The following is a 24,861-nucleotide window of genomic DNA, read 5'->3' on the forward strand; positions in this document are numbered from 1 at the left end:
AAGCTGGAAAAATATTCATACTCAGACTATATACATACACACACACATATATATATATAAACACACACACACATACATATATATATATATATATATATATATATATAAAGTCCTCATTTTAGTCTCAGTAGTAAAAATCAAAATTTGCTCTTATTAATAATCCTTAGATACCAGGTCTCATTTATTAAAAGATAGATCTCATTTATTTAATATATATGATATATGATAATTATCAAAATTATATTTGAAGTAATTTATATTCCAATAATAAGATGTCAGATACAGAGATTTTATAAATATATGAATACATATTTTAATATTATCCAACCTATTATTTGAAAAAAATTCTGTGCCTCTCTTATGCTTAGTACATTTAACAATTTTGCTACACTTTAGTTTCCTCTTTTGAAATGCCAAATATCCCTATAATTATTTCAGAATTTTTCTTTTCATTATATGTTAAAAGTATGTTCTTCATATGTCACAATGCCCTCAGTCTCCTAACTTCTTTTTACCAATTTTTGGCCTTGAGATTACCAAAGGGGTTGGTTGCTGTTACTGGACTGAAAGTTTGTGTCCTCCCAAAATTCATATATGTGATGGTATTTGGAGGTGGGGTCTTTCAGAAGTGATTAGGTCATGAAGGTAGAGCCCTGGTGGATGGAATTAGTGATCTCATAAAAGAGACCCCAGAAAGAGCTTTGGAATATGAAGTAGACCACTACTGGGTTTACTTGAAAATGGAAACATTTACCAGAATTTTTGTCGGGAGGCCATAGAGACATCCTGGAGGGAATTTAGTAACAAACATTCTCATTTTAACTGTAAACATTCAACCTTTTTTAGGAAAATGAAATCTTAAAATAGGCAAAAGTGAAAGAATGCATAATCAACTGTCATTTGCAATCGGTCAATACTAATTTCATGTAGAAACATCACTAATACTTTCTATTTGGAGACCTTGTTACAAAGGGAAGAAATTTTCACCCATTTCGGCTGGCCCTGCCTGAAAATGAAGTGAGGAATTTGACAACTTCTCAAGTTGACATAACTTCTAGACCATGTAAACAAAATAGTCTGCTATTCTATTTCTAAAAGGCTGCAGCCTAGTGCAGGGATGAACTGTGGAGACTCTGGAGCTAACTGTGGGGGTTAAAATCCTGGTGCTACCACTTACTAGTTTCCCTTGCACAGGTTACTCAGCCACCCTATACCTTGGGGTTTTCTCATATAAAAACAAAATGGCAGAAATAAGAGTACCTACCTCTCCCGATTGTTGTGAGGATTAAATTAGTTAATATTTGACAGCACTTAGAACAGAGCTAAGTGTATAAGAAGTGCTGTGTAAGCATATGCACTTATTGTGCTTATGAAACTTGGACTTTATTCTTAGAAGCTTTTGTTTCCTACTGAGTTTGGGTTATATCAGGCTCTTCACATAAATGGAGACATAAGATAAAATGTATGTTTTCTTTGTAGAAATACCCCAGCCAGTACATTTCATTTGCAACCTGATGCTCAGGCATGCCCTGCAGCCTCACAATTGGTTAAGAGAATTGTGATGTCTAAATGAACCCAGTCCTAGTAGTTGGTATGGATGAAGAGCTTACCACATCCACAGAGCTTTTACCAGGTGTGAAGCCTCAACCTCCCCAGTCTACCTTTTGATCCAGCCTCCCCAAACCAAGTACTCTAGCATCAAAACTTCAGTTTTATCCTCTGTGTCTTGGCCTCTTGACATAGTCTTAGTAAATGAAATCTTTCCTTTTTGTCTGAGTGAGCCTTCTGAAGTAGAAAGTGTTGAAATAAATGGCTTATGACATGTATAGTGTTGAAATAAACATTTATTTTAACACTTCATAAGTCATGAGCCATTTATTTTAACACTTTGCTCTTGAAGTGTTTAAATAATAGGTTTTATACAGGGATGTGTCATCCACTCTGTTTAATGTAAAAGTGAATATGTAACTATATCCATCTATCTAATCTAGATTTTAAACCCTTTGACTGCCAAAACAGCCCGGTTGCCATAGTTTCTGGAGTAACCTGAAATTAAATTTTCTGTTCTTTCTTTTTCAGTTGATAGGTAATTTGGTGAAACATAAGGTGAGTGGACATCACTCCATTAATAGAGAAATGGTTAAATACATCTTTTTTTTTTTTTCAGAAACCGGAAGAAATGTCAGCAAAGACTAGAGTTGACAGTGAAATAATGCTTTCATAACTAGAACAACTTTTACTAGAAAGTAGCAAGATTTTTTCTTCACTTTCTAGGACTAATAACTTGTTTGCAAGGTTATTTTTGAGCACTCTTACAAATAAATAACTTAGTATAGTGCCTGGAACCAGATTTGTATGAATAGAAATACTAACTTTTTGAAGCAAGGCAATGTGAAAAGCACCACTCATTTGGGAATCAACAGATTTGGGTGGAATCACCTAAGGTCTTCCAGTTACTAGTACAAGGGCAAGATATTTTCCCGTTTTCGACATCAAAAGTAATAGATAAGTAAAAGCCTTAATAGATTGCTTTGCCCACATATTAGGCAGTTCAATAAAATATAGCTCTTATATTGCTGTTATTTCTTAAGAAGAAATGGCAATTAATAAAAACAACTATAAATGCCATGTTTAAAAAACTATTAATATTCACAAGTTTGTGTTATTGTTTTTGCCAAATAATATACGCAAATGGATATTTTCATAAAAGCAGAAAGAATCCAAATGTTGTATGAGGGGTAACTTTTTTAAATAAACTTTTTGTTTTGGAATGATTTTAGATTTATAAAAAAGTTGAAAGGATAATACATAGAGTTTCCGTATGCCCCTCACCCAATTTCTCCTATTTTTAATGATAAGGAGCATTTTATTTTAAGAAATTACCAAAGTAGTATCATGTGGTAGAAAGTATTTATGCCAAAGTTTTTACTTTGAAGCCTAATGAAGACTGACAGGAAGCGAAGGGAACTAACGTGTGAGTAGGAGACCAAGCAGTGCATAGAGGGGAGAAGCCAGAGGAAGGCAGGCTGACTAAAGGGCAGAGTTTAGAAAAACATTAGTTCACAGGAAGACTTGCCATTTCCTGTATATAAAGCAGCTCCCTCCTGGGTGTTGTATGTAAATGATGAATCACCAAATTCTACTTCCGAAACTTACATTGCACTGTATGTTAACTAACTGGAATTTAAATAAAAACTTGAAACTGAAAAAATAAATAAATGAAGCAGCTCCCTGACAAATCTCAATCTGTTGAAAGAGTTAATTGAGTCATGAAGAGGCGAATGTTAGCTTTTGCTTTCAGATATTAGCAAATCTTTTATGGAATACTTAAAATCTGGGTAATAAGAATGCTCTAGAAAGAACACAAATACTGGCATTCATTTTCTATTTGACATTTTCCAATGTCTATAAATGCTATTGATTTCAAATTCCAAATTATTTCACTTCTGAACATGCCTTGTAGAATTATTACAATGCTGTTTTTGTGGGCTTGTAATTATTGATTGCAACATTATACTCTCCATAAATGTGCCATTGTGAATAATTAAACTTGTTAGCATTTTGTTTGCCTACAGTCTTTAGAGTGCTAGCCCTTTTTGGCAATCACAAATATGTTTCTCTAGTTCAGTTTGTGCTAGATATGGGACATAATTCATTTTCCTGAAACTTTTTAATACTTTGCCATTTTTAAAATTTCAGATTTCAAGAGCTGCCCTGTAACAGTTTATCATCTAGCAAATAAGAACTCTGGGAGTCTTATGATTTGTATTCTGGAGTTTATAAATAAATGATCTTCTAGAATGTAAACAGGAGACCTTTTTTAAGCCACTTACTGCTTGTGAGCAGGCCATTTCTCACACCTTCATTCTTATTGCCTAGGGTAAAACAAATATTAGTGTTCGAAAAAAGGTATACATTGTGACTGCTGGCCCTATTTACACCCGTTGCAGATATACTTGAAAAGATTTGAAAGACTGGTATAGTCTAATACGATTTCTGTCAGCTTCTACACAATTACAAAGAGTCTCTGAGCTCTGTTGAGAAAACAATATATAGCAGTTCTGGCAAAGGTTACTAAAAAAGTCTATCCCCTTGAGGCATGGTAACCATGTTCTAGTCATACCTCTGTAACTGGATTTAGCACATCTGCGAAGCCCAGTGCTCAGTTCTGAATGGCCCGATGCTATTTGGAATCATTATGTACAATTTAAGCAATTGGATGATGAAACACTTATGGCAACAATATAAATTGAATGAGCGTCTATGAATGAGGAAAAACATATGTATCACATTTCTGCTTAGATATGTGCATTACATACTGACTGTATATCCTTTTTCCACCAAGTTGGTCCTGATAATAGGCTGTCTCCTTTTCATGCATGCAGAAGTTAGCTAAATGCCATTTGGCAAGGAGTTGAATCATCCGGGGTTGCACTCTTGCCAATTCAGCCTAAATATCCATGCCAATCGACAAAGTAACGACCTCAATTTGACAAGAGCTTGAAATTTCATCAGAAAAGATAAAAGATTGGAAAAGTAGCAAACAGAGAGAGGGTATTTCATTGCAAACCCATTACAGACTTGACATAAACTATAAGCCAAATACTTTTTAAAGATTCAGCTGGGAAAATAAGTTTATGATTACAAGGTTTTAATAGGAATAATACCCTTGAGTGCTTGCTTTCTTGTTTTGGAGAGGTAAAGATACACTCAAATAGCAATTTGGGCATAAAGTGCAGAAAACATTATATGTTAACAATATTTGTGATCAGTTGATGACATTTTTGAAATTTGGCTCTGGGGTCTTACTTAGTACAACAGTCAGCAAAGGGTCATACTGCCTTTGGGGCTTGCTGAAGCTCTGCCTTTCCACAGAGTGGTGCTTAGCATGCCTGCCTAATTCAGGAGTTGTGATTTGATCTATGGTCCAGCCATGATACCTATCTTTATATTTGCATCATTTTTGTGCTCCATGTGTCCTATTCTTAACAATTAGCGATTTATCCCTGTGTGTCTATGTGTATGTATGTGTGTGTGTACATCCTTATATGTGATGTATGTGGCTTCTTTCAAAGCATTGCTTTCAAGAAAATTTCATGGAAATTACAAACATTGAAAAGGCCAACACCGCCATAAAAAGGGTTCCCAATGGGTCATCCTATTCTCCAGATTTGTCTTTTATGATGTACTGCAGATGATGATCTTTAGTCCTATTTACCTTTAAAATACAAGATTCACTTTCTCACAGATTTAGCTTGTATCTGCAAATGGGAAAGTGCTCTCATAGTTTGTAAACTGAATCTTTAAATGATCTGATCATTAAAAGAGTTCCTAGAAGTGGATTCAAATGGGAAATGCTCACTTTTGTCATGGACGTTTTTTGCTACTTCTTATATGTATTTACATATTTTTAATTTTTTGAATGAAGTATATTTTATATACAATACAATGCATAGGTATTAAGTGTTTGTCTAAAGTAGCTTTGAAAATTGTATGCATCTGTAGTAACTACAATCTGAAACAAGATCAAGAGTATTTCCTTTATACCAGAAAATTCCCTTGTATTGCTCGGTATTCAATTCTTCCATTCCCAGCTGAGACTTACATCGCCATATCTTCTTTTTGACTGTTCTTAAACTTCATATAAATGAAATAATATTCATTCTGTCTGTCTCTCTCTCATACCCTTATGTGTGTGCGTGCACACGCACATGCATTTAGCTTCATTTGCTCAACATAGTTTTGTTTGTGTGTTTAGATTTTATATATTTATTTATTTGAGAGAGAGAGGAAAAGAGCATGTGCTCATGTGCGTGTGTGTGAGCGGAGCGGCAGAGGGAGAGGAAGAGAGAGGAGGAGGGAGAGGGAGAGAGAATCTTGAGCAGACTCCACACTGAGCTCAGAGCCCCATGTGGGGTTCAGTCTCATGACTCTGAGATCAGGGCCCTGAGATCATGACCTGAGCTGAAACCAAGAGTCAGTCACTTAACCCACTGAGCTACCCGGGTGCCCCAACATAGTTTTGTGTTTGTTTGTTTTTGTTTTGTTTTGTTTTGTTTTGTTTTGTTTTTATCCATCTGTGTTGTTGCAGGTACCAGTTAAGTGAGTCTTTTTTATTGCTGATAGTTTTCATTAAATTAACTGACCACAGGTTGTATTTCCATTCTCTGTTGATGAACCTTTGGATGGTTTCTAGTTTGAGACTACTTATAAAGTAAGGGTGCTGTGAACATTTTTGTGCATACAATTCTTTAGCCTTGTTTTCATTTCTCCTGAGTGAAAATCTAGGAATGAAATTGCTGAATCATAGGCTAGATGCGTGCTGAATTTTTAAAGAAATTTTCCAACAATTATCCAGGGTGTTTTTATAGTTTATACTCTTATCAACCACGTACAAAATCTCCACTTTTCCCACATCCTTGTCAATGTTTGGTTTTATCAGTCTTCTTGATTTTTTTTTTAAAGACTATATTTATTTATTTGAGAGAGAGAAAATGAGAAAGAGAGAGAGAGGGCACAAGTGTGTGGGGGATAGGGGCAGAGGGAGAAACAGACTCCCCACTAAGCAGGGATTCCTATGTGGGCTCATCCCAAGATTGATCCCAAAAACCAATCCCTGGGATCATGACCTGAGCCAAAGGCAGATGCTCAACTTATGGAGCCACCCAGGCGGCCCAGTCTTCTTGATTTTTCTAATGGCTGTGAGATGGTGCGCATTTTCATGTACTAATTGCCCCTATGTATGTTGTCTTTTTTGAAATATCTGCTCAAGTTTTGCCCATTTGAATTGAGTTATTCATCTTGTAATTATTGTTTTTATAGGAGTTATTTATACATTTTAGGTATGAGTTCTTTCTCAAATAAATGTGTGTAAATATAGTATTTTTCCTAGACTTTGGCTTCTTTATTGATTTTTGATAAAATCCAGTTTATCAATTTTTTTAAAGTTTTAGTTAGTGCTTTTAATGTCCTTTCCAAGAAATCATTGCCTAACTCAAGGTTACAAAGATAGTGTCCTATTTTTTATTTCCTTAGGAACTTTATAGTTTCAGGTCTTACATTTAGATTTTCAATCCAGCTTGAATCTTAAAAAGATAATTTTTTTTTTGTATGAAGTGAGGTGGCAGTCAAGGTTTTTTTTTCTTCTTATAAAAATATCCATCCTAGCACCATTTGTTAAAATGACTTTTCTTTCCCCCACTGAACTGACTTGGTAATTTGGTCAAAAATCAGTTGACCTTATTATATGTGTGGACTATTTCTGAACTTCATTCTGTTCTATATTCTTAAACTATTGTCTTCGTACTGTAGATTTATAGCAAGTCCTGATGTGAAAAAGTGTCCTTGAATTCTGTTTTCTTTTTCATGATTGTTTTGGTTTTTTCTAGATTGTTTGTATTTCCATATAAATTTTAGAATCAGCTTAGTTTCGTCATATAAAGCGTACTGGAAATTTGATTTGGGTTTTGTTGAATCTATAGATCAATTTGGAGAGATTTAACATCTTAACAGCCTTGAGCCTTCCAGCTTATGAATGTATCTCTTTTTTTCCTTAAACAGCTTTGATTTTTCTCAGAAATATTTTGTAGTTTTCAGTGTAGAGATCTTGCTATCTTTTACAACTTTATTCCTATTTTACTTTTCCTTGCTGTTGTAAATGTTAAATTTTAATTTTCTGATTGCTCATGCTAGCATATAGAAAAAGATAAGGTACATAGTACATGGGTATATAGAGAAAAATAATGTTTTACTATTAAGATGATGTTAGCTCTATGCTTTTCATTAGATGCCCTTTGTCAGAGATTGATCTCTTTTATTCCTGTTTGCTGAGAGTATTCATCACGGATGAATTTTCTTAAGTGCACTTTCTGCAGTCTTTTGAAATGCTAACATGTTTCTTCTCTTTTATTTTTATTTATTTAATTAATTTATTTATTTTTATTTTATTACCTTTTATTCTTTTATGTTAATATGGTAAATTACATTAATTGACTTCCAAATGTTAAGCCATCTTCCCATTCTTGGGATAAACTCCATTTGACCACAGTGCTTTACACCTTTTATATACTGCTGTATTTATTTTTCTTATATTTTATTAAAGATATTTGGTTCTATGTTAGTGAAGGATATTGACCAACAATGTTATTTTCTTTTAGTGTATTTGTCAGGTTTTGGTATCAGAATCATGCCGGCCTCATAAAATGAGTTGGGATTTGTTTCTTTTATCTTCTGCAAGTTTATATAAGGCTGGTATTATTTCTTCCTTGAATTTGATAAAATATACCAGTGAAGCCATCTAGGCCTGTAGTTTGCTTGATAAAAATGTTTTTTTATTATGAATTCAATGTCTATAATAGTTATGGGGCTATTTTTTTATTTTGATTTTCTGAGTTTTCTTGTCAGTTTGGTTAGTTGTGTTGTACTTGGAATTTGTCCATTTCGTTTAGTTGTTGAATTTATTACATAAAGTTGTTCTCATTATATTTCTATTGTTTTTAGAATCTGTATTAAACACTTGGTATGTGCTTGTCATTGTGTTACCTGATTTACATAGATGATTTTATTTTACCTGGTTTTATTTAGGTCCATTAAAAGTTTTTTCTTACGCCATGGTTATCCAAATAGCGACTGGTTTCTAACCACTCATTTGCCTGAGGAGTGTCCTCACTTATCATCATTCAAATCCCCAGCATATCAAGGGTCCCAGGGGTCACACTGATATGCACAGGTTGAGAGTGTATAACCAGCCATCCGGCATGATAGGAGAGGTTGCCATGAGGTCGGGGCGTAGGAGAGCTCCTTTAGGTAATGCTTTGGGAAATCTTACCTGAAGTAATGTAGTGTTAAAATCTTTTCTCTTTCCTAATTGCTTGATCATGCAGTCTACTTTATGTGTGCTACAGATTCCCGCAATATTTATGATGTTTATTAAAAGTATAAATGCATCTATGACAATGAAAGTTACATGACTGGAAGCAGTTGTTGAATGTAGAATGGAGTATAACTTGTCTTCTCTTTCATTACACGAGATCTCTACACTGTGAACAGGGAATCTTACTATTATAGTTCTAACCCTTGTCTCCTCTGACAGATAAAAATCCTATTACTTTTTTAATCAACCTAGAAAGACCCTTATAATCTATAGAAAGGCTACAGCCAGGGACATGGACATAGGGTATATATTCTTTTTAGTTTTCCCTAAGAATTTATTTTTATTAACAATAAATTTTATTAACAATAAAATAAATCTGGACTTACTTTATACTATAATATCTTTTGTTCAAGACACAGCTGAAACTCAAACCTCTTTTTTCTTAGGCCAGGTCAATATTTTTAAAAGCCTTTTTAAAAGAAAATATGATGGTCGTAGCTGGGGGGTGAGGGAAGGGCTGTTCTTCTGTTCTTCTGTTCACCAGGCAACACCTTTCCCCATCTAAATGTTTTGCCTACCATTTCCCAGCCTGCAAGGCCACTTTAGTTTTGCTATTACCGTGGTTCATGAACATGATTTGTTCAGGAGTATATCTGCAACTTGGCTCACCTTGTCCCCAACACCTTCCAGGTTTGAAATAGCCTAATTCTCAACCCCAGACCCACCCAGACCATGTTTCAAGAGCCCAGTTGAAGTCCTTCGTCTGCCATAAAACCTTCCTGCACCTCTTTAGTGTCCTCGGCTCATTCTGTCCTCTGACTCTTATGCCCCCAACAATCAGGCCGTAGACATGCAACAACCATGTTTGTATCTCCTCCGCTCAGCCTCATAAACTCACCAAGAAGAGGCACCTCTATTGCTGCCTTTTTGCAACTGACACAGTGCTGGGTACAATACATAATTTTGACTGAAAATGATTTCTCATTTTTTGCCCTATTGAAATTTAGGACGAAATTTTATTGTCGAGTAATTAAGGGAGCAATTACTAATCAGTAGAGCAAACATGAATGAGTATTCACTCCTCTGCAAAGTGCCCCAGGCAGTTTATAGAAAGCAATGGTTCTCAGGGTTCAGATAGGGTCCAGCTGGAGATGTCTTTGTCCACGTTACTATCTTTGAAGAGAACAAAACCTTATTGCCTGCTGTACAGCCTGGGTTTCAGCAGACTCTGAGGAATGCAGCCTGATCACAGGGCACAGAGATTTACACATGTAATTCATTGTAAAGTGAAAAGAGAAAGTATTCCTGAGAATGAAAGCAAAGGTTTTACACTAAGGCAAGTGCTACCACGGACACCCTGGCTAGGGAACCACCCACAGAGTGAAAAGAGTACAGAATTTCAGAGAAAAAATAATTCATGGATTTCCAAAGAAAGAAATAATATGATCCTAGTGGACGCAGGAACTCTTTTTGTTGTTGTTGTGTGTGTGTGTGTGTATGTGTGTATGTGTGTGTGTATGTGTGTGTGTGTGTGTGTGTGTGTGTGTGTGTGTTTTGATGTCTTCAGAAAAATGCTCACTTCAGAATGAGTCTGGATTCTCCAGGAGTAAAATGTAGTTCTGGTCATCGGCGTTATCATCATCATTATAATCTTCCTCTTCCTCCCTCTCAGATAACCATAGTAGACATGAGTAGACATAGACTGGGGAGATTTTTATCCGGTATGATCACGTTTGCCCTGCACATCCTATAGGCGGAATTCCATGAGAAATGTTTATACACCACTTTCACCAAGTCTGTCACGGTTCTGAATTTCTTGGCTAAGGAAATATGTGTATTTCTAAAAATAGTCCATATATTTGTATTTGTAGGTAAACTCATTATATTTATATGCTAAAAGCACTTATTTGGGAAGGACTGGGGCATATGGTAATCTGGAAATAAAGAAAAGCCCTCAAATTCAAATGTAGCAGTGAATTTTACGGTCATATTATATACTGATTGTTTTATTGTTGTAATACATTATTTTACCACACGCCCCTGCCTCTCTTACAGGCACATATGATTTAAACTCTTCGAGTCTGAATTTCCTCATCTGTACAATGGGGATAATGGGTATGTGACTTATTGTGAGGATATACATAATGGATGAAAAATGTAGCAACTAGTACTCACTAGACTCTCAGATTATTTCGTTTTAGCCATAAAATGATCTCACCATTGGCTTTGAATTCTAATTCTGTTTTATTATTTGAAAGGCAACAGCTTAAAATTATGAAAGCCTCAAAGAGTTTTATCACTGGCAACTTAGAAACATTGTCTGCGCCCTCTTAGTGGAATAGAGAACTGAATAGTAAGGAAGAACTCTGGTCCACTTTAAATGTTAAATACCAGTTGAGATCTAAAAACCATTTACGGTTTTCTGTGATACGTCGACTTTGAAAATTTGCACCATTTTGTAAGCAAAAACATACTTAAACATTTTAAAATGAAAGTAAGAAAAATTCCCTGCTTGTTTTCTCCCGTGTGGAGGTTACTGAACAAATAATATGATGAGTATATTTTACGTATTCATAGATTCATATGATTTTAATTTACACGAGCCCATTACATGAATCAATTTGCAGCACTCTCATTCTTATTTCCGAAGAGAGTGCATATGTTGCAGCATCTATAATGAAAACTAAACCAAGTTGGAAATTGCAACAATGTACTTGTTTCATTAATGTTTTCTTTTGGCTGTGTGTCTTTTCTCTGTGTAAACATGTCTGCACACTGGATTTCTTTCTAAGTCTGAATGTCCTCACTGGCCATATTGAAGAATGTGCTTACTGTACTGTTTCATTAAACTGCTCTGTTATCGGGTAATTGTTTAAACATAATGCCAAAGGACTAGCAAAAAGAAAGGTGAACTAATGGCATTTGCAAATGTCAGGGATTATCTTAACACTTTTATTATAGTTTATAAAAAAGTAGGTTCAGGGCATTTCATGGCAATTATTTCTACAGAAATTGGTTATTTAAATAAATTGCTAATTATCTGAGGATGACAGTATTGAAAATGCTACTAATGAGTTGTTTAATAAGTGTAGCTTGTGGTGGCCACCTACAGGTTGAAAATAGAAAGAACATATAGACTAATTATGCCTAGATATCACATATGAATGCCGTATATTTTTCCCTGTCATAACAGATTTAAAGACATTTATCTCTTCGTGCCATTCTTTTAGTCTTGGACAGTATAGTTAGTTTCTGGGTTCTTTATAGATTATGGTTTTATTCTAAACCAATTTTACTTGGCTTTCATAATTATCTTTGTGCTATAATTCGTGCATATAATTATTACTATAATTTAATCATCCAAACTGAGATACTTTTAGACTGAAAGAGGATGCTACTTATAATTACATCAGATAATTACAAATAAATACAGGTATAATAAACTGGGACTCTTCTGGGCAAACTAGGTCATATGGTCACTCTAGTTATAACAATTAGTTACTACCCAAGAAAGCTTGACTCTAATTCCTAGACAACATTAATGTAATGCTAATATTCTTAGTTTTCTCATACTTGGACAATACATCTTTATGAGTTATGAAATTATTGACTCCTCTCTCTGTAACTTAATTTATATACAAACATTTGAAATAAGAAAGAAGGGGCACCTGGGTGTTTCAGTTGGTTAAGTGTCTGCCTTCCGCTCAGGTCATGATCCCAGGGTCTTAGGGTTGAGCCCCACATGGGGCTCCCTGCTCAGTGGGAAGCCTGCTTCTCCCTCTCCCTCTGCTGTTACCCCTGCTTGTTCTCTCTCTCTCTCTCTCTCTCTCTCTCAAATAAATAAATAAAATCTTTAAAAAAATAAAATAAGGAATAAGTATAACATTACAGCTAAGAGCATGATATTGACAGGTTGACCTACATTCAAATACTGAACCCACGCTTTCTAACTGAGTGATCTCTTGAGGGTGAGATATTTATCTCTGCTGAGTCCTGTTTACACATCTATAAAAATGGGGACAAAAAATATCTATGGTAATGTCACTGATACAATGTATACAAAAACACTTAGGAAAATCCCTGGCAATTAGAAAGCACTCAAAAGAAGAGTCTCTATATTGAGTGTGAGTATATTTCATGTTAAAATTTTATTTTACCTCATATTTGGTTCTTTTCTAAGTTAACTTCATCACTGGTATCTATTGGAAAGAACAGAGAATGTAAAATTTCTTCTTAAACTACCATGACAAAGTTCATAGTGTCCTTGAATTTTGAATTCAAAGATATCATCTAATCTAATATTTCCTATAGTAGAGAGGTCATTTCTATTGCATTCTACCCACCAATTAACCATCTAGGTTCAAGGGATAGGGATGTCCCAATGTAGCTACTTGTGCTGCTGGATTTGCAACAAATTGATAAAATAATAATAATAATAATAAAACCAATAACGTGCGCTTAACCATTAGTTTCAGTTATTTTTTAAGAAAAGCATGGATGAAACCTCTACAGTTACCTTTAATATTTGAAGACAACTATTGGGATTCCTTTTAGCCATTTCATACACTATGATGTGTGTGTGTGTATGTGTAGGCAGGGAGAGATCATTATGTTCTGGACATATTCTGAATTTGTTAATATTTTGCTTAAAATGTCGGATAAAGGACTAAATGTACTCTCCTGAATGTGCAAAGTATAGAATCATTGCACATCCCCTCTATAAAAGTTGTACAACAGAAAATCTGATAGTGTCTGTTCCTGTGTTGTAAATTTTAGGAGCATTCTAAAAACTAGTCAGTTTTTTGGGCGCCTGGGTGGCTCAGTTGGTTAAGCGACTGCCTTCGGCTCAGGTCATGATCCTGGAGTTCCGGGATCGAGTCCCACATCGGGCTCCCTGCTCAGCAGGGAGTCTGCTTCTCCCTCTGACCCAACCCCCTCTCATGCTCTCTCTCTCTCTCATTCTCTCTCTCAAATAAATAAATAAAATCTTAAAAAAATAAAATAAATAAAAACTAGTCACTTTTTATTGCAGAAGTAAATTATAAACATTTTTTATCTAAAGGGAATCAAACAATATGGAAGTATAGATACCAAACCTGAAACTTCTTCAGCACCATCCCCGGAGATAACTGTTAACAGTTTAAAACTCAACATTCTATGCATTTACATGCCTACATACTTTTTTAACCGAAAATGGGACCATATCATATATATTGTTCTGCTACTTGTTAGTAACACTTCAACATTTTGTACTAGAGATATTTCCATGTTAGTTTTATTTTTTCTATTTATTTATTTTTTTTAAAAAAGATTTAATTTATGAGAGAGCGAGTGGGTGGGGGGAGGGGCAGAGGGAGAGAATCTTCAAGTAGTCCCCCCTCTGAGCATAGAGCCTGATAGGGGGTGGTGCTCCATCCCACAACCCATGGGATCATGACCTGAACTGAAACCAAAAGTCAGACACTCAACCAACTGAGCTACCCAGGTCCTCCATTCATGTTAGTTTTAAAAATTTTGTAGGATATTGGGCATCTGGGTGGCTCAGTCAGTTAAGTGTCTGCCTTCTGCTCAGGTCATGATCCCAGGGTCCTGGGATCGTGAGCAGGTTCCTCTGCTTCTCCCTCTCCCTCTACCCCTACCCCCTGCTTGTGCTTTCTCTCTGTCAAATAAATAAATAAAATCTTCTAAAAAAATTTCTAGGATATTGTATGTATATGAACTATATTTAATAGCATAACTGTTGGTGGTCACTTATGTTGTTTTCAGTATTTTGCTATGAAAAACAATACTTCAAGGAAGATCTTTGTACATGTAACTTTGTGTCTATGTACTAATAGAATAGATTCCTCAAAGTGGAGTTTCTGGATGAAAAGACATATACATTTAGATATTGCCATTGCATTATAAACCTAATAAAGATTTACTTATACAAATATATGCATTTATAATCATAGACTCAAAGTATATTTTTTTTACAATTGAAATGACATATGGATTACAAGAGAATCTCCAAACTTGAGATCTAAGAGGTTAATTAACACCCCTTAAGTGTTTATCCCCATATGTTTGTAGCTGAATGTTTATTTTTCTGCTTAGTTTCTCTAGCTTTGACAGTAATATTAGCCTATGTATACTAGGAACCAGGCACTATGCCAAGTGCTTTTAGTGAATTGTATCATTTAATTCTCCCCAGTTTGCTCTGATATTGTTATTTATGACCCTGTTTCACAGATAGGGAAAACGGATGTTTTAGGAAGTTAAGGAGTTTGCTCAAAGTCACACTTACCTAAAGTAAGCGAGCTGAGACTTACACCTCATTGGTTGGACATTAAAACCTATGCTCTTAGCATTAGGCCATAGGCCATACTGATACTGGTTTTCTTAGGCAAAGACAATATGAAGGTGATCCTCTTCATAAATGCTGCACTGTCATTTCTCAGTAACAGCTGAAGAGTACGGACTTTCATGTCACAGAGACTTGGTGTTTGATTCCAGTCTATCCCTTTTAAACTGTGTGATATCAAACAGGTTATTTATGCAGTTTGAGCTTCCCTTTCTTCATATACGAAATAGAGATGACAGCATCCACCTTCACAGCATCATGAGGATTACGTTGCGCCAACTGTATGAAGCCTCAGCCTCAGGTCTGGCACATGGAAATCACTCCCTGAATGGGCGCTCCCAGTCCTTCTACTACCAGCAGCTGATACTGTCAGAAAGGAAAACGGCCCCCTCTTCGATGAATAGTCTTAATTCTTTTGCTTTAAAATAAAATGCTTGGCACATGCTAGGTACCAAGTTACTGAATGTGAATTGACCATGAACATATTGAGTATATTATGAAGCAAATAAACATAGCCATAAAGATATGAGGACTTAGGAAAAAATTCTTGAAATAGTCAACTAAAATTAAAACATTTTCATAAGATAATTTTCACTTTTTCCCAATGAGAGTAAAATAACAACGACATAAAGCAATTGATTTTCTTTCTCCCATTTCTCCTCTTTAAATTTCGTATCTCTACATATAACCCTGGATCCTTTTAGTACTTCGGTTTCTGGTTGAATTATGCTAATTTTCTCAGAGGACTTTAATCCATGTGTAAAGATGTATTTTTAAATAGCTATGCTTCACGTATTTATCAGTTTATTAGGTTCATTAAATTTTAAACTTGTTTTAGTAAAGCATAAATTTTTTGGTGCTTGACTTATGTGTATTTTAGTATTTTATAAAAATCAATCTTTCAACTCTAAATCCTTGAAATTCTTGATTTGCTAATATTTTCTTTCTTCTAGATGATGTTAAAATTATTAACAATTAGGTAGGCAAAGTTCAATTTCTAATGAATTTATTATCTGCTTAATTCATTGTATTTTAATTAGTGTAAGCAAATTAAAACTACATTTTCTTTTTGTATACACAGTGAGCACGAGTGAGTATTATAACCCACTTTCTGTTTTATTGCCAGCTAGGGCTATTATCAGAGAGTTTATTGTGGACTTAGCTCTAACAATTAAATGTGCAACAGTAGCTGTCCTAGGAGTCAAATGATTAGGGAAAAAACAAACAGAATTAAACTCAATTATCCAGAATTCCAGTTATCCAAAATTAGCATATGTTCCACACTATCTTGTCCATTAAAAATTCCTTACTCTTCAAGGATTTAGTCATGCAAAGTAAAGCTCTACCTCCTTTTCACCAATAAACTTGAGTTCTGAAGCTGTCATTAAAATCCTTCTGTATTGGTTTAGTGCTTGGACCTTTGGATTCTCAAAAACAAAATTCTTAAATATATTGATGACTGCCTTTGAGATTTTTGCCTCTGGAGTCAGTTAAAGTAATCTCACCAACAATGTTATGACACTACTGAATGAGAGCTGTTAGGAGAGGGGGAAAGGAGGCTGGATGTGTGGTCCTCGTAAGGTTTCAGGGGATATTGAGTTCTGCCATCATAGGCATCATGCTTTTGTCTCTAATAAAAAAAAATGGTTTAATTGCATTACAGCAAAAACATAGCAGGCACTGTCAAAGTCAACTGAATAAATGCTCTCCCTGAAATCAGTTGTCCTTGTGGGTAGTACAGATCAGAATAGCAAACACCTGTACAGTTTTTATCCTGTGCTAGCCCTTTATATAGATATTAAATCATTTAATCCTCAAAAAAACTCTATGAAGTTGTGATTGTAATTTTATTCTATAGATGAAAAAAACAGAGGCACATGAAATTAAGAAATTTTCACGAAGTCACACAACTTGCTGGTAGTGGAGCTAGAATTTGAACCTAAGCGGTTGGCCCTGTTTTCTGTCTGATGCTGTGACTAGTTCATCCTCAAATTGCCTTCTTTCTAAAATTCATATTAATAGTATTTATAAAATGTATGATGCTTAAATGAATGTGAATTTTTCCTAATGGAACATCTGTACAGAATAAATAATTGGATTTGTATTATTGCCTTAAAACTACCTCCTAAAATCACAGGGACTAGTGTTTTGGGTATCTGTCATTGGTGACAATGCGGTAAGGACACAAATTGATTAACTGGGATTGTTCTTGAAAGATTTCAGCTTTAGTACAATTTCTTTTTAAAGGCATAGGTACTTAATAGACACTTCTTAGATAGACAGATGGACAAATGAATGGATAAATGAGGCCTGCACAAGGAAACTGATTAAGTAAGTCATAATACCTTAATATTTACATATCAGTACACAACACTATTGTTAATGGTAGCATTTTAAAAATTGTTAAAATGATATTGGCAAGTGATACTATCATTTTCTTAAGAAAAAAATTCATCCAAATCAGATTGATTAACTTTTAATTAAAAAATCTCTGGCTTATTAAAATGTTTTTTCTAGAAGAGGAATCAATCCAAAAGTGTTCTGTGAAGTTTCTCAGAGAAGATCTATGACTTCAGCACATTGACTGGCATTTCAAGATGTGACTCTAAGGAAGGCCTAGACTGATTAGATGTCAAAAGTTACAGTTCAGTCTAGTCCACCAGCTTTTCTAGTAGGCTGCTCTAGAACCGATCAGAGCTCTTGGCAGCAGCGTTGGAACTCCGGTTCATTTGGTTTGTTTGTTTGCTTGATTGTTTAAACCTTCAGCTTGTTTCAAAATTTGGGAATTCAGAATGGGTTGACCTTGACTGGAGCATTCCACATGGTTGGAACAGAATGGCTTGATATAACTGAATTTGGGTTCATCTGGCCATCCCATGTGGATGAGGGCTTAATTTAAATCACATGTTGCCTATGAGTTCATTTAAGCTTATAGGATTTCAATTTCCTGATTTAAACCTTGTCATTTTCTTATAGACGGAGTCTACATTCAATTCCTTAAGCCTCTCAAACTGGCTTCTTCCTCCCTGGTCTTTGGTCTAAAATCATTAATTACTGGAGCAGTGACAAAATCGTAAAAATCCTTATGTGAATAGCTGTGATCCTGGAAATATTTATGTGTTTTAATTGACATGTGTACAACTCTGTATAGTATTGATAATATGTGTTTTCCTTATACCAAAACTTTTATTTTTATCTTGAACTTATTATTTCTTTATTCCTGTCATTTTAAAACTAAAAAGAAATTTCTATATAACAATTTAGAAAGATCCTTTTATATACTTTCAAAAGATTTCCTTCCAGAAATCTTTCATGAGAGATAAAAGTCATTTTTAAAACCTATTCCCCATAAAAATGCTCTCTGAGAACAGGTAGATTATATTTCATATTAAATCAGTTGAGTTACAAAGAAAACTAATCAAATGGAATTTATAATGGAAATAAAAACTGAATTTACTGTTACCCAGTAACAGAAGGACCCATTTCTTCATTTTTGGATCACATTTCCTGAGAGAACATAATTACTCTTAATTTTTAAGAAGATGCCTTTATTAGTTTGAAAGGTTTTCATGTTCATTAGGTAGATTAGAAAGTTTTAGAAAAGAAAGAAAAACATGAAATAGAAAATGTCTTATTGACCTAACGGAACATCTTAAAATGCCATTGAAGATTTGCTGGTGTTTTTTAACACCTGTGTAATAATGTTGCCCTTTAAATGTAACTGGTTAAATTTTCGAAGCTGTGTTCTGGGATTTTGCCATTTGATGTCCATTAATATCAATTGGAATGTGTGGCCAAATCCCTGTGTACCACTTTGAAATTTTATCCCTTCGTGTTAATGATAGTCTTCTAACAGTGCAGTTAGAAATAAATTATTTATCTGCTTAGCTCAAATTTCCTTTACTCTCTAGGGTCAACTACATAAGAAAAAAAAAAAAAGAATCCCAGTGTTTATCACTTCAAAGTAACATGTGTGTAAAGAAGCCATCAGCTTAGTATGTATTGAACGTATCTGTTATATTATGCAGATAGATAAGTCAATCTAAAAGATTTATTTAAATTTCAGATTGCCTTTAAAATGCTTTTCTTTAACTTTTATTCTTACTCAGATTTCTTTTTAGTACAGCTAAAGATTTGTACATATAAATGTGTATGTGGGTGTCGGTGTGGGTATACATTCTTGCTATGCATTCTCCTGTCTACTCTGTTACCTTCTGTACCTTCTCAGACAGATGAAGAAGTCACTGATAAACACTTTGAAGTAGAAATAGGATCTTGATGTTCAGTTTCTAATTCGCCCTGACTGCCTTGTATTGCAGTGTCCATTATGGAATTCTGAAGTCTCAGCATTGAACATTCTTGACCAAGAAACATTAATATCTAGAGGAAGATTTTAAGGTGTGGGAGCAATAGGAACAGACATTTCCACAAACATTTTTGGTGTTAAATGCAAAAGCATCAGTTACACATGAATTTAATATCATCTGAAATGGATGTGAACAGGATAAAAATAAGTCCACTAATATTAAGGAAAATTCTTTGTGCTCTCTCAAAGTGAACCCTCCCATAAACACGTATTGATCATGCTGGTGAAGATGCTGGTGGTGGTGGAGGTAATGATAAAGTACTCACCACGTGAGGCTGATTTTACCAGTTGCTTATTTGTGTTTTTGAGGCAATATCAAATTCTTGCACAAATAGAACTATTTTTAGTTCAGAAAATACCTTTAAAGAACAATGACTTAATGAATCCACTCCAGGAATGCCAAATTATATTCCGATGTAATGAAAACATTAATTTACTTCAGGATATGTTAACCCTTGAGAGTTGAAAGCAGCTTTAATATGATATAATCATTTAAAAAATGACCCCCAAGTGTTCTGTCCATCCATGAAGTTTTCATTATGATTAGGGAATAATGTATTGGTAGTGTCTGGCTGAGTGAAGTTTAAAAATTAAGCACATACTCTTTAATTACTGAATTCTAATAAATTGTCCTTACCTTGGTGGAAACCTTCTAATGTATGAAAAATTAGATTAGGCTCACTATATTTCATCAAATTGTGAGTAATACATGTAAAAAGCAATATGGAATCTGTAAGTTCATCAGCACCTTGCTTGTTTTCACAGTATCTCCATTCACACCAGCTGCTTTATACTTAGTGGAAACATAACAGAGCTGTATGTCTATTTATGCACTGTATGTGATTGTTTTTCTTTTTCAAAATCTGCTGTTCCTTGTTCTTTTTAAAACAGATGCTTGAATATTCCATATAATCTTTTACACATTACTCTATATCAAATTGTATTATGCATGTATTTTATGCAGGAGTTCTAAAGTTGTTATACCCACTTGCATAACACGTTTGCTTGCAATAATAGCATTAAAATTCTTAAAATAAATACATATCCATTTACAAATTAACATACTTTAAAACATGGCAATGTATATCTATCACACACACACACACACACACACACACACACACACACACACATCTTAAGTAAAGATAGGGCGCCTGGGTGGCTCAGTCAGTTAAGCCTCTGCCTTCGGCTCAGGTCATGATCCCGGGGTCCTGGGATGGAGCCCCTCATTGGGCTCCCTTCTCAGCTGGAGTCTGCTTCTCCCTCTGCCCCTCCCTCGGCTTGTGCTCTGTCTCTCTCTCTCTCTGTCAAATAAATAAAATCTTTAAAAAAAAGTAAAGATAAGGAAAATCGACTTTTGTCTAGTACAGCATTACCATTACATAATAATGATTATATGGCAGTATGCTCAAATGGTCAATGTGCTAACCATTGATTATTCTCATTTTCTGTAGGCACAGCAATCAGACCTATTGCTTTGAGAGCTGTGACCTCCATTGCTCGTGCTTTGCCTGGATTTCCCATTTTGGCCACTGGTGGAATTGATTCAGCTGAAAGTGGTCTTCAGTTTCTCCATAGCGGAGCCTCGGTCCTCCAGGTAGTACTTATGTTTGCCCCTTCAAAAAGCTGTCTAACACATCTAGTGTAAATTATGTGACAACAGATATCTTCTTGCAGGGTCTCCTGAGAAAGAGATTAAAATGTGGGGTGTGGGATTAAAATGGCAGCACTCATTAAGTTCCTACTGTGAGTTGAGAACAAACCTGAGGTTTATTTCCTGTCTTAGTTAGGGCTTACAAACCCTCTATCTTGTAAAATATATTCGCTTATCTCCCTGTTTCCAAAATAAATAAAATCAGGTACCAAAATGCGTACTGTAGAACTGGGGAAAAAAACAAATACATGAAGAAATCTGGGTAAAAGTAAAATCTTGTTTGAAAAATAAAATGAAGTCATGGGTAAGGCCATTATACAAAATCTATTCCATAATGTACTGGAGGGATTACCAAATTTGACTCTGAACTTCCTGGCAGCCAAAGCAAGAAAATTACTGGTTTCATAACTTTAAAAATATAAATATAAATTGATTATTCAACTTCTTGTGGTACAGAGCTGAGAGAAATTCTTGCATTACTGTCATAAAGGGATACTTTGAGAAGTAGTACATTATACTCTTAATAGAATTCCTACATAAAATTTTTTACTTATTACTTATACACTTGCTTGTTATTATGCTGCTCAGAAAAGGCCCAGTACAGAGCCTTGGCACATTATAGCATAAACATTTCTCTGAGGCTAGATACGCAGATTTAGATGGTCTGACTTGACCCAGGGATAAACTTTTTCATATGATGACTAGACTGTGACCTCTCAGGTAATACTCCATTAATATGGATTCTTACTACCTAGCATTAAATGAAATTAGGAAGCATAGAGTTTAAGTTCACTTATATTCTCTGGAGAACAAATATCTTGTTGTTTTATGGGCTTTTTTATTATTATGGAGAACAAATATCTTGTGTTTGCCAATTTGACAGAGTTAACATCCTTTAACAAAATACAGTCTAAGGTGGAAATAATATGTATCAGAATGCTAATAGAAGATATAAAGAAGAACAAAATGGAAAATTTCAATGAAAATTATAATAACTAACATTTAAAACTCAGTTAATGGGCTCAACAACAGAATGGAGGAAACAGAAGAAAGAATCAGTGAAGTAGAAAACAGATCAATAGAAATTAAACAGTCGGAACAACACAGAGATAAAAGACTGAAAAAAAATGATTAGAGCCTCAGGGAACTGTGAGACTATAATGAAAGATCGAACATTCAGAGGAGAGGTCACAGAAGGAGAGGATGACAAAGAAATAATGTTTGAAAACTTCCTAATTTTTTGCAAAAAGGCAAAATCCTATAGATTTAAGAAGTTGACTGAACCTCAAATATGGTATATCTAAAGAAATCCATACTGGGGAACCTCAGAGGATTAAGCTTCTGCCTTCGGCTCAGGTCATGATCTCAGGGTGCTGGGATCGAGCCCCACATTGTTCTCCCTGCTCAGTGGGGAGACTGCTTCTCCCACTCCCTCTGCCTGCCACTCCCCCTGCTTGTGCTCTCTCGCTATCTCTCTCTCCATCAAATAAATAAATAAAATCTTAAAAAAAAAAAGAAATCCATACTGAAACACATCATAGTCAAATTTCTGAAAACTAAAGATAAAAAAGGACCTTGAAAGCAAGAAAAAAACCATTTTACCTAGAGGGAACAAACAATTTTAATGGAAATAGATTTCTCATCAGAAAGTGTAGAAGTCCAGGAAGTGGGACAACATTTTTCAATTGTTGAAGGAATAGAACTATCAACCCAGATTCCTATATCCTTCAGGAAGGAGAAAGCAACACAGTCTTGACTGAAGAAAAGCTAGGAGAATTTGTTGCCAGGAGACCAGAACTAAAAGAATGGCTAATGGGAAGTTCCTTAGAAAAGAAATGTTAAAGAAAGTATCTTGAGACATCAGGAAGGAAGGAATAAAGAACAAGGAGCAACAACTTCGAGAAAAATCTGAGGATAATGTATGTCCAGGCTTGAATATCTCCTGAATTTACGTTCACGAACAAGGAGAAATGTATAGACTGGAAGATACGAGTGGGTTGTGAGTAGGTCCCAGAAAGGATGCTTGCTCATTTCCCAACATGTGATCTTTGGCAGGTCACACATGGGGGTGAAGATTGTTAAGATTACCAAGTGCTGCGTTTGGCTGATGCTACAGATAGTCTTTACACCCTCACCTGGGAGTGATATAGTTTTATTGTGCTTCACTTTATTGCACTTTATAGATATTGCATTTTTTACAAATTGAAGGTTTGTGAGGGGCGCCTGGGTGGCTCAGTGGATTAAACATCTGCCTTTAGCTCAGGTCATGATCCTGGGGTCCTGGGATCGAGACCCATGTCAGGCTCCCTGCTCAGCGGGGAGTCTGCTTCTCCCTCTGCCCCTCCCCCTGCTGGTGCATTCTCTCTCTCTCTCTCTCTCTCTCTGTGTGTCAAATAAATAAAATCTTAAAAAAAAAAAACGAACTGAAGGTTTGTGGCAACTCTGCATCAGACAAGTCTACTGGCCCCATTTTTCCAACAGCATTTACTCACTTTGTATCTTTGTGACACATTTTGGTAATTCTCACAATATTTCATACTTTTAAAAATATTATTATTGGGGCGCCTGGGTGGCTTAGTCGTTAAGCGTCTGCCTTTGGCTCAGGTCATGATCCCAGGGTCCTGGGATCGAGCCCCGCATCGGGCTCCCTGCTCGGCGGGAAGCCTGCTTCTCCCTCTGCCACTCCCCCTGCTTGTATTCCCTCTCTCGCTGTGTCTCTCTCTATTGATATTGATTTATTTAAAAAAAATAAAAATATTATTATTATATCTGTTATGATCTATGATCAGTAATTATGATTTACTAAAAGATTAGGTTATGGTTAGCATTTATTAGTAATAAAGTATTTTTTAATTAAAGTATGTACATTTTTTAGACATAATGCTATTACCTACTTAATAGACCATAGTGTAGTATATACACAACTTTTATATGCACTGAGAAACCAAAAACATTCATTTGACTTACTTTAATGCATTATTTGCTTTATTGTGGTGGTTTGGAACCAAATCCACAATATCTTTTAGGTTTGCCTTTGTTTTGATTGACATCACCTGAGGCTTGGAGGATTAAAGGAATGTGGCCAAAGTCACATGATGAGTGCTAGAGCCAGAACTCAGACAGCAGTTTTCAGACCTGTAATACCAGTGCTCTTCCAATGGTTCATGTTGCCTGTCCCCCTCCTAGAACCTCTAAGGTGAGAATATCAGCAATAGGCAGGTCTTCCCCACCTACTTGAGGCTTACATATTCAGGCTACACCTTCTTCCTTAGAGAAAGGATGCAAAGAAGAGAAGAAATGTGAAAACACAGAGAAATAAGTCAACATGTTTCCAAGAAGAGATGTACTTGGTGTGTGGACCATAGTATGTGAATACATGTAGAATACCGCGTGTCCTCACAAAAATGTGAGGTGAAATAATCATTCACATTGTGGTTTCTGCTTAGGCCCATCTTGGATCAAGAAGCAGAGAATCACTCAGAGTACCTTAAGAAAATATAGTCTATTGTATTGTCTGCTTCAGGGGACCCTGGCACTAGAACTGTAAGAACCGGGGTGGGGGCAGTTCTCAGGGGAGATCTCCTCCATCTCTCTTTTATGGTCCATGTGATTTCTCTGTCAGAGGA

The 24,861-nt window shown here is 35.3% G+C and overlaps 1 protein-coding gene across 1 annotated transcript in view; it reads left to right on the plus strand.

Annotated features, from left to right (window-relative positions):
• Positions 1 to 24,861, plus strand: part of DPYD (dihydropyrimidine dehydrogenase) — a 798,492-nt gene that overhangs the window by 624,534 nt on the left and 149,097 nt on the right. Inside the window, exon 19 of the mRNA XM_025872261.2 lies at positions 21,036 to 21,178. Within this exon, the coding sequence (XP_025728046.1) occupies positions 21,036 to 21,178 (143 nt within the window). The remainder of the gene's footprint in view (positions 1 to 21,035; positions 21,179 to 24,861) is intronic.

The sequence above is a fragment of the Callorhinus ursinus genome, unplaced genomic scaffold (assembly GCF_003265705.2).
Source record: "Callorhinus ursinus isolate GAN/ISIS: 27379988/994484 unplaced genomic scaffold, GSC_fseal_2.0 scaffold9, whole genome shotgun sequence".
NCBI lineage: Eukaryota > Metazoa > Chordata > Mammalia > Carnivora > Otariidae > Callorhinus > Callorhinus ursinus.